Here is a 10,553-nt window from a genome sequence, read left to right as displayed (position 1 = left end):
GTAGCTTACAGTACTTGTTGAAGAATGTAGATGTGTGATTTTTAAACTATTTTCCACATTTATGGATGACTTCACCGGTCTGTCTTTAAATATTTTAAAATATGTTCTAATAATCGATAATTATTAAATCTATAATTTAATGTAGTAAACACTTTATATTCATATATAAAGAAACCTTAACCTAACAACTAGACATGGAATATTCTGCAAAAGACAGAATAAGATCAAAGTTGCTCTATCTAGGGGTGAGAGTGGAGAAAGTGCAGGCTCTGAAGGAGGGGAGGTGAAGAGGGGTGCAGCAAGTCTTCAGTGAAGAGGAGACCTGGGGACCTGGAGGCGATGTCAAAGAGATATAAAAGATGTTTGACAAAGTATATTGCTGTGCCAGAGAAAAATCTGTAATATGTTTGTGAATCCCCTCTTGATCTGTACTCTCTCTTATTATAGGTAGTCTGTTCGGTCATAGCAGGAGTCCTCCACTACCTCTTCCTCGCTACCTTTGTGTGGATGTGGCTGGAGGGAGTGCACCTGCTTCTGTTAATAAAGAACCTGAGAGTGGTCAAGTACAGCAGCAGAAACCAAGTGTGCACCCTTCACCTGCTTCTAGTGGGATATGGCATTCCTGCTGTCATTGTGGCCATCTCTGCTGGAGTGTACTCAGAGGGGTATGGAACAGCGAAAAGGTGCGTCTGCCACATATGTACTTCAACAGAATCATGTTTTTTAGTGTATTATCCACTGTTTGCCTAGGCAAGTGACACAAATTACTAGAATGTATTGTTCACAATGTTTGCTTCAATTATTTAATGTTATTTTACAGATATTGTATGAACCATACTTTGTCTGTTAAAATTATAACCTCTTCTAGCCCATTCCCCAGCCCTAAACAACTGCAATTCAAGCCATTTTGTTATGTTTGGTAGCCTGCAAAGCACAGATATTTAATTATTCATTTTCAAATTTGCATACAACTTACTAATTCACAAAGTAAGCTGAAGTAGGCTACATTGAGATACATGCAGTCGTGCTCTAGTAGGTACATTTGATCATTAATGAGTATTATATTGGACAACGTATCTGACAATGTAAAGTTATTAATTATACTTAATTATGTATTTGTTTTAAAGGACTGCAATCCTTTACCTGATTGCATTTCAAACACTTTAAGCAGGTGTATTTGAACAATCCCTAAACAAGTTTTATGTCTGTATTTGTGTCCATAAGCTTTGTTCTTGCCGTGTATTGATTTCGTTTCTAATAGTTATCAGCAGAGGTGTAATAAGTATTCGAAAGTCATACTTGAGTAAAAGTAAAAATATTCTATTAAAAACTTACTCCTGTAAAAGTAAAAAGTCTCCCATTCAAACAGTACAAAAAGTTAAAAAGTAGCTACTTTTAAGAGTATTCAAGTGCCAAAAGTAAATGTACATTGTGATTTTAGTAATAAAGAGAAAGTGTTTGTGTGTGAGCCTTATGAAGGGGGCACACAAGAGATTCATTTGATGTTTTAATCCAACATTTTATTTTCCATAAATTATCAAGGTATTTTTACGGTTCCTCAATTTTATCTTGAAGAAAACAAAGTCTGACAAAAAGAAGTGTTATTAGGCTCATATCTAGATATTACTTTCATGTGTATTCAGTATTAGGCTAACACTGAAGGATTTATATAAATAATTTGGAGTTTTCTTAGCAAACTCACTGTTCACACACACACACACACACACACACACACACACACATTCATGGGCTGTGATTTGATTATTATGGCCCCAGACACAAAATATTATTATACAGCCTCTTATGAAAATATATTATTATTTTAGTGTTGCTGCATATTCACTAGAAGTCACATCCAGGTTTATAACCTGTTTACATTGGACAATTTACATGTATAAATTATTTGAAATTAATCTATACAATGCAAAGGTTTGAAAGATAATAATTTACCGTCTCTTGGAGAGCCTGAGAAAAAATCAAAGGAAAGTATAATTGAAATACTGATAGGTTTATATGAGCTATTATTGACAAAAGGAAATGCTGTTCTGTCAGCCTTTAACCCTATGTTGGAAATAGGAATATGGAAAAGCAATTTGAATATAATAGTATCCATTTATTTAGCTACATATGACATGATAATAAATTGTGGAAACTGGGAGCAATTAAATAGGTTGGCAAACCAAATGGGACCATTGGGAATTAATTCCCATGGACACAACAGTGTACACCAGAGGGCAGTTTAGTGTTGTTGTTATTGTCTTTGTTTTTTGTTTTTTGTTTTTTTGAGGCCTTTTTCCAAAACATGGCTTATCCAACACTAACAGGTGGCATTTACATATCTTTAAAAAGTGAAGAATATGGCAAACTCTCTTGTACATGACAGTTCCTCACTACTGTTTACATATGAGTTTATGTTAGAGAGAGAAATTGCCTTTTCAAATGCAAGCAACCTCATAACTCTGTGAGTGACAGTAGATGGAATAAGATTAAGAAGTTAATTTGTGTCCATGGTAGCTTACCTGTTTGAAAGGTATGCTACACAGTTGAATTAAAATGTTCATTGCTGAAACGAGCAATTTCACGACACTCCTGGCCCATGTAGGAAAATAATGCTATGTTTAATAATTGTCTCTGTTTTTCAGTTGCTGGCTGTCCCATGAGAGAAAGTTTATTTGGAGTTTCCTTGGACCCGTTTGCATTATAATTGTTGTAAGTACATTCTGCTCCATGGTTATTAGCTTGTCATTAAGCTGTAGCTTCATTGGTTTTATTCTAGAATATACATCCTACATTTCCTTCTGATAATTGAAGAAAAAAGTGTAATTGAAAGAGAACATAGTCCTTGGCCAGTCCATATCTCCCTGGCATTCAATCATTTTAGGATAACAAACATACTGATTTGTGAAACCTCCCATTTCTTTGCACAAATTCTGACAAATCTCCATAAAGGTTTGAGTTTTTCCCAAAACTGTGCAAATGGGCAGAAAACATTATGTATATTTAGCTATTAATATGGAAGGGCAAAGATTAGCAGAATAATTACCTGAGAAAATGATTAGATTTAGTAAGAAGTCAACTTGGTTTATTACAGATTTGGGCGTTTCACGTTTCTGCTTATAATATAGGCAGTATAAAGAATTCAAGACCAAAACCAAAATCAAGAAAAATCACCTAAGAATAAACCTAGAATAAAACATGTTATGTCACCAAGAGTGCATTTAAATTTTACACACTAAGATATATTCACAAAATGAGAAACTAATCAAAGACAAATGTTTTTTTACAGGTGAACATCATAGTCTTTGCTTTGATTCTGTATGGTCTGAGATCACAGATTGGTAATCTCAACACGGATCTTTCTAAACTAAAAGACAATAGGTAAGAAAGATAGTCACTTCATGATCACTATGTTTTGTATAGTGAGTAAAGATTTCCTATTATTCCCATTTGACTAACATACATTGTCACCATTTTAAAGTAGTTAAATATTAATTATTTTACATATATTATTGTTTTTAGATTGCTCACATTCAAAGCCATTTCTCACTTCTTCATAATGGGCTGCAGCTGGATCTTAGGTTTCTTTCAAACGATCAGATTCTTCAGTTATGCCTTTGTCATCGTCAACTCTCTTCAGGGCCCTTTTATCTTCCTTGTACATTGTGTACTGAACAAACAGGTAATTATAAAATCTTACAATAAGCTCTGCAAAGGATTAGATAATATGACAGTCTTTTTTTTCCTAAACAGAATAGCTCAATAATCTTAATCTGTTTTAAGAGTTTATGTCCGTGTAAAATATGTTGCATTCCCAGGCTCTGAAGTCTGAACTGTAATGGTTTCACCTTGTGCTTCTGAGCTGGGTTACATCAATGCCGCTAATAAATGTTACTTCTCATGTTAAGTCCTCTCCTGCTTCAATAACTATTGCTTTAGGATGAGTAATTAGCAGTAGTATGTATATATTGTAGTATGTATATATAGTATGTATGTATATATAATGTAATTATATTGTAATTGCAAACAATATTCGTTTTCTCTATAATAAAAATATAATTGCACCGAACTTTAAAAAAATAATAATTGTAAAGTGTACTTTCCATTGCAGACAATTGTTTCCTGATATATTATTACCTTTTAAAAAATATGATTAAAAGATGATTTAGCAAAGTAAATGCGTTAGTATTTAAAAATATATGTAAATATTAAAACAAAACAACAAAAACAATGTTGTATATTGTAGTTTCATATCCAGTTAGAATGTTATTTTTTTCCTGTGATAATTAAGTAGCAGTTCAAAACACCCACCCTTTAGTATGTTATAGACATTTGCAGAGAAAACCATATAAAGCAGCTCCTTGCACATTCATCATCCAGATCTGACAAAGGACACATTTCATAAGGAGATTGTCCAATGAAACCATTCCTTAGACATGCATTAATTATAGGTGTTTTGATTGATTTCTACACTGTAGGCTGTAACACTGATACCTAAAGGTCTGTCAAATGAAACTACAGTAATTTAATACATATAGTTGTATGATGCACTAATGTTATCTGCATTATTAAGTACACATATTTGTTATTGGTCACCAATATACTAAAATGCTCAATTCAATTCAATCCGATTGATTTTTTCATCCCCAGATAAGAGCAGAATACAGAAGACTTTTCAGACTCATGCACAAACAGAAGGAGAAACACGAATCATCTGCAATTACCATGGGAACTTTATCTGTAAGTGAGATCCTTCAGTATGGATTGCACACCTAACATCTCAAAACATGATTTGACTGTGACCCTACATCTTGACAGCACTTAGCTTTCACCATCCAGAATGTAGGAAGTCACTTACTGTACTTGTCTAAATTGGAATTTGTAAAATGTATTATTTTGAATTGCTGTTTTAACTAAATTGATTTTGTAATGATTCTTCACTGTATTTTTGCACTTTGTTTGCACTTATGTTGTAAGTCACCCTGGATAAGGGCATCTGCCAAAAAGAAAATAATAATAATAATAATAATTTTCTGAGTATTCAATTCATTCAAAATGCATGTAAGAATCATACTTTTTGTTAATTTTATTATCTTAACAAATACATATTGGCATAGGTGGATTGACCATCTGGTAGGACCATTTTTCATTTAGGTGGGCGAAGCTCAAAGTTGACAAATGTTTTTGCACTATTTCTCTGTCATAACATTAATTTGGCTGATCTGTGTATTATGATCCACTGGGCATCTATTAGACATGTATTTAGTGATCTTCTTTGTCTAATATATGTGTTTATTCAATCACAACTAGGATACTGCTGGGCCCAGCACAGCCAGTGTGGTCCCCTGCTCTTCTGATCACAGTGATGCTTGTCTTACCAGAGACAGAGAGGTGAGTGCAGTAGAGGTACACAGAAAACAGAGGTACACAGATGTGCTGCCAGGTCCTTATTATGTTGGCTCTATATAGTGCATCCAGAAAGTATTCACAGCACTTCACTTTTTCCACATTTTGTTATGTTACAGCCTTATTCCAAAATTGATTACATTCATTATTGTCCTCAAAATTCTACAAACAATACCCCATAATGACAACATGAAAGAAGTTTGTTTGAAATCTTTGCAAATTTATTAAAAATAAAAAATAAAAAAGCACATGTACATAAGTATTCACAGCCTTTGTTCAATACTTTGTTGAAGCACCTTTGGCACCAATTACAGTCTTTTTGAGTATGATGCTACAAGCTTGGCACACCTATTTTTGGACAGTTTCTCCCATTCTTCTTCGCAGGACCTCTCAAGCTCCATCAGGTTGGATGGGGAGCATCGGTGCACAGCCATTTTCAGATCTCTCCAGAGATGTTCAATCGGGTTCAAGTCTGGGCTCTGGCTGGGCCACTCAAGGACATTCACAGAGTTGTCCTGTCCTTGTCCTCCTTTGTTATCTTGGCTGTGTGCTTAGGGTTGTTGTCCTGTTGGAAGATGAACCTTTACCCCAGTCTGAGGTCCAGAGCGCTCTGGAGCAGGTTTTCATGAAGGATGTCTCTGTACATTGCTGCATTCATCTTTCCCTCGATCCTGACTAGTCTCCCAGTTCCTGCCGCTGAAAACCATCCCCACAGCATGATGCTGCCACCACCATGCTTCACTGTAGGGATGGTATTGGCCAGGTGATTAGTGGTGCCTGGTTTCCTCCAGACATGATGCTTGCCATTCAGGCCAAAGAGTTCAATCTTTGTTTCATCAGACCAGAGAACTGGAAGCCTCATGGTCTCAGAGTCCTTCAGGTGCCTTTTGGCAAACTCCAGATGGCTGTCATGTGCCATTTACTGAGGAGTGGCTTCCGTCTGGCCACTCTACCATACAGGCCTGATTGGTGGAGTGCTGCAGAGATGGTTGTTCTTCTGGAAGGTTCTCCTCTCTCCACAGAGACATGCTGGAGCTCTGTCAGAGTGACCATCTGGTTCTTGGTCACCTCCCTGACTAAGGGCCTTCTCCCTCGATCACTCAGTTTGGCCAGGCGGCCAGCTCTAGTGGTTCCAAACTTCTTCCATTTACGAATGATGGAGGCCACTGTGCTCATTGGGACCTTCAATGCTGCAGAATTTTTTCTGTACCCTTCCCCAGATCTGTGCCTCGATACAATCCTGTCTCGGAGGTCTACAGACAATTTGCAAAGATTTCCAACAAACTTCTTTCACGTTGTCATTATGGGGTATTGTTTGTAGAATTTTGAGGAAAATAATGAATTTAATCAATTTTGGAATAAGGCTGTAACATAACAAAATGTGGAAAAAGTGAAGCGCTGTGAATACTTTCTGGATGCACTGTATGTAATAGTAATGAACACTTAGGGTAGGGAGAACTCAAATGCTGGAACAGGCAGCACAGGGAGGCAAGGCAAGGCACCTATAGTGGTGAGTTATATCTCGAGTTGTTGTATTTGTAATATTTGTCTTAAACATGTTCTAAAAGTGCTGATCAGAAAAGAGGATTATTTATCAAAAGTCAAATTAAAAGCTGGGAAACTCCCATGTTTGTCACATTACAATTTGAGTACAAGAAACCCATAGAGCCCAAATTGAGATTCTTCACTGAGTTGTTTTGTGCTTTAAATTTATATGATCATTATTTCATTGTTATTTTTAATTTTTTTAGGATGGATCTACTTCACAAATGCCCTGAAAACAAAACTGACAAAAACTGATGGATTTGGATAAATTACTTTAAGATACTGTTGAAGATTTAGCTTTGCATTATGATAAATATATTCTGAGCTTGTATATGTTTTGTTTGATTTTATACATCTATTCAGATACAGGGAGTTTCAGTCAAATACTGAAAAAACATATTTATGTAACCTAGTACACATCTTTTAAGCAGTTACATTTGTTAATAGAGAATTGGGATCTAGAAGAAAAGGGGGGAAATTGCTGTTTTAAACCGAGAACTGTTGTATACTTTTGTATTTTAAGAGTATTTTTGAGATATTGACTGCTTTATGTGTACCGTGCATTAATAAAGTTTGTGAATGGCATTGTTATATGTCTGGATCTTATTTACAACAATGAATATATATATATATATATATATGAAGCCTTTTCCAGGTTGACTCAATTAAACAATTCAACTGTATTATACACTCACCTAAAGGATTATTAGGAACACCTGTTCAATTTCTCATTAATGCAATTATCTAATCAACCAATCACATGGCAGTTGCTTCAATGCATTTAGGGGTGTGGTCCTGGTCAAGACAATCTCCTGAACTCCAAACTGAATGTCTGAATGGGAAAGAAAGGTGATTTAAGCAATTTTGAGCGTCGCATGGTTGTTGGTGCCAGACGGGCCGGTCTGAGTATTTCAAAATCTGCTCAGTTACTGGGATTTTCACGCACAACCATTTCTAGGGTTTACAAAGAATGGTGTGAAAAGGGAAAAACATCCAGTATGCGGCAGTCCTGTGGGCGAAAATGCCTTGTTGATGCTAGAGGTCAGAGGAGAATGGGCCGACTGATTCAAGCTGATAGAATAGCAACTTTGACTGAAATAACCACTCGTTACAACCGAGGTATGCAGCAAAGCATTTGTGAAGCCACAACACGTACAACCTTGAGGCGGATGGGCTACAACAGCAGAAGACCCCACCGGGTACCACTCATCTCCACTACAAATAGGAAAAAGAGGCTACAATTTGCACAAGCTCACCAAAATTGGACAGTTGAAGACTGGAAAAATGTTGCCTGGTCTGATGAGTCTCGATTTCTGTTGAGACATTCAGATGGTAGAGTCAGAATTTGGCGTAAACAGAATGAGAACATGGATCCATCATGCCTTGTTACCACTGTGCAGGCTGGTGGTGGTGGTGGTGTAATGGTGTGGGGGATGTTTTCTTGGCACACTTTAGGCCCCTTAGTGCCAATTGGGCATGGTTTAAATGCCACGGCCTACCTGAGCATTGTTTCTGACCATGTCCATCCCTTTATGACCACCATGTACCCATCCTCTGATGGCTACTTCCAGCAGGATAATGCACCATGTCACAAAGGTTGAATCATTTCAAATTGGTTTCTTGAACATGACAATGAGTTCACTGTACTAAACTGGCCCCCACAGTCACCAGATCTCAACCCAATAGAGCATCTTTGGGATGTGGTGGAACGGGAGCTTCGTGCCCTGGATGTGCATCCCACAAATCTCCATCAACTGCAAGATGCTATCCTATCAATATGGGCCAACATTTCTAAAGAATGCTTTCAGCACCTTGTTGAATCAATGCCACGTAGAATTAAGGCAGTTCTGAAGGCGAAAGGGGGTCAAACACAGTATTAGTATGGTGTTCCTAATAATCCTTTAGGTGAGTGTAGAAAGAAGGTTGGAATGTTAATAGCAATTGCCACTAATTGGTTGATTTAATTGCCACAAGAACCTGTAAAACTATTCAAAGTAATGTTTCGTAGGTTTTCGAAGGGGAGATATGACCAATTTCATATATAAATAAGTCTATATATATATATATATATATATATATATATATATATATATATATATATATATATATAACATTTACGAAACAGCATAATGAAACCTGTAATAATGTAGCATCAGCCAATCATTCATTACTAATCACAGATCACACACACATGACGCAATTGGATTGAATTCGCACCATTTCGCCATCTATAAACGAGAACGTGGACTATTATGACAATTAAAATTATAATAACAGATATCGATGCCTGCGTCCTTCTCCTTGCCTGAAGGCATCGAAGACGATGCCAGCTGTACACTTTCAGATCCTTCGGGACTTTCTAGACCTTCTGGATCACCTTTTAGTAAGTTATCGGTTTGATAGACACAGTTCCTGTGTCTCTCACTGTGGAGACAATTATGTGCTGCGTAAGCCTATATGCCACAGGCTCCTTTCAAACTACAGTAGGGGACGTTGTGGGGGCGCCAAGCCACTATCAGCAAAGCTATCACAGCTGGCACTGTGGAAAATCAATGATGTAGATTGACATATATTACATTGTCATATTACAATGTGTAATGTAATGAGTATTTATGTATGGATCGGTGGCATAGCCAGGAATTCAGGAGGGAAGGGCAAAATGAGGGTGAGGCATAATGAGGAATTTACGGCGGGGGTCTGGGGGTCCTCCACCAGAAAATGTAGAAAATTAAATACCTGAAATGAGCGATTCTGAGTCTAACAACTTATATCAATATCTCCATGAAATATATATTTGCTTTACAACCACATATCACAATGGGACACATCCAGTGAACAATCACACATAAACCGACAGTATACCGGCAAACTAGGGGCCGGATTGAATCAAATCTTTGACCCCCGTTAATACAAAACTACAGAACTGGACTCATTTGCGGCTTCATTCTTCAGTTGATCGTTTATTCTAATAATTAATGTAACCACTATGATGTTCATTTTGTAGTTTTGTATTAGCCAGTCGGTCAGTTTTTATTGAATGCACCGCGCTACACATATTATTATTAGTATTATTATATTTGTTTGTTTATTTGTTTATTTATTTATTGTCAGACACCCCCATCCAGGGAGTCTTATAAAACAGCGCAATACAAAGTGCAAAGTGCACATGACAAGCAAACGCTGATGTAAAGCATCCCTGAATAAGAGACTTGCATTGTTCTGGTTCACATATAACCGAAGACATCAGCATTGATCCACCGCCTAATAGATAACACCTTAACAACATATTTATAACCGCTACAAAGTACAGGTTTGTAATTCTGTTTCAGCGGGTAGATGAATGCTTTCGATTTACAGCGTGGAACGTACGATTTCTGTACATTCATGAGCTATTGTTGAGCCGAATTGTCACGGTCTCCCCTGTTTCTACCTTAGTTCACCACCAGAGGTCTCCCTCTCCCGAATACTAGTTTAGTGCTTCTCCTTTCCTTTATCCAGTCAAACCAGTCTTTCCACATTCTTCCCTACCAGGTGCACCTGTTCTGTCCTCCTCTCCTGTCATTGGTCAATCCTTCATTCACCTTGTTCAATCCCTCTCTCCTTCA

At 36.9% G+C, this 10,553-nt stretch overlaps 1 protein-coding gene across 2 annotated transcripts; it reads left to right on the top strand.

The window, feature by feature from the left end:
* Positions 1-206: 206 nt before the first annotated feature.
* LOC136752649 (adhesion G protein-coupled receptor E1) lies at positions 207-7,533 on the top strand. 2 transcript variants are annotated; one of them, XM_066708140.1, is made up of 7 exons: positions 207-683; positions 2,643-2,709; positions 3,287-3,378; positions 3,520-3,679; positions 4,648-4,737; positions 5,308-5,388; positions 5,788-7,145. In XM_066708140.1, the coding sequence occupies exons 1-7, from the start codon at positions 508-510 to the stop codon at positions 5,956-5,958; spliced, it is 837 nt and encodes a 278-aa protein (XP_066564237.1). In that variant the 5' UTR covers positions 207-507; the 3' UTR covers positions 5,959-7,145. The 2 variants fall into 2 exon arrangements, with proteins under 2 accessions (XP_066564237.1, XP_066564238.1); XM_066708141.1 differs by lacking the exon at positions 5,788-7,145 and adding an exon at positions 7,155-7,533 and having other exon boundaries at positions 216-683.
* The last annotated feature ends 3,020 nt before the right edge of the window (positions 7,534-10,553 follow it).

The sequence above is a fragment of the Amia ocellicauda genome, chromosome 7 (assembly GCF_036373705.1).
Source record: "Amia ocellicauda isolate fAmiCal2 chromosome 7, fAmiCal2.hap1, whole genome shotgun sequence".
Classification (NCBI taxonomy): domain Eukaryota; kingdom Metazoa; phylum Chordata; class Actinopteri; order Amiiformes; family Amiidae; genus Amia; species Amia ocellicauda.
Note: the sequence above shows the minus strand (reverse complement) of the source record. Positions and strands in the feature narration are given on the sequence as shown.

What these genes read in the sequence shown, in the direction of transcription:
- LOC136752649 (XM_066708140.1), top strand. Translation starts at nt 508, where the DNA reads ATGTGGCTGGAGGGAGTGCACCTGCTTCTGTTAATAAAGAACCTGAGA. An exon ending in ATTGTGTACTGAACAAACAG is followed by an intron (nt 3,680 to 4,647) that starts GTAATTATAAAA and finishes TTTCATCCCCAG; the next exon opens with ATAAGAGCAGAATACAGAAG. An exon ending in TTACCATGGGAACTTTATCT is followed by an intron (nt 4,738 to 5,307) that starts GTAAGTGAGATC and finishes AATCACAACTAG; the next exon opens with GATACTGCTGGGCCCAGCAC.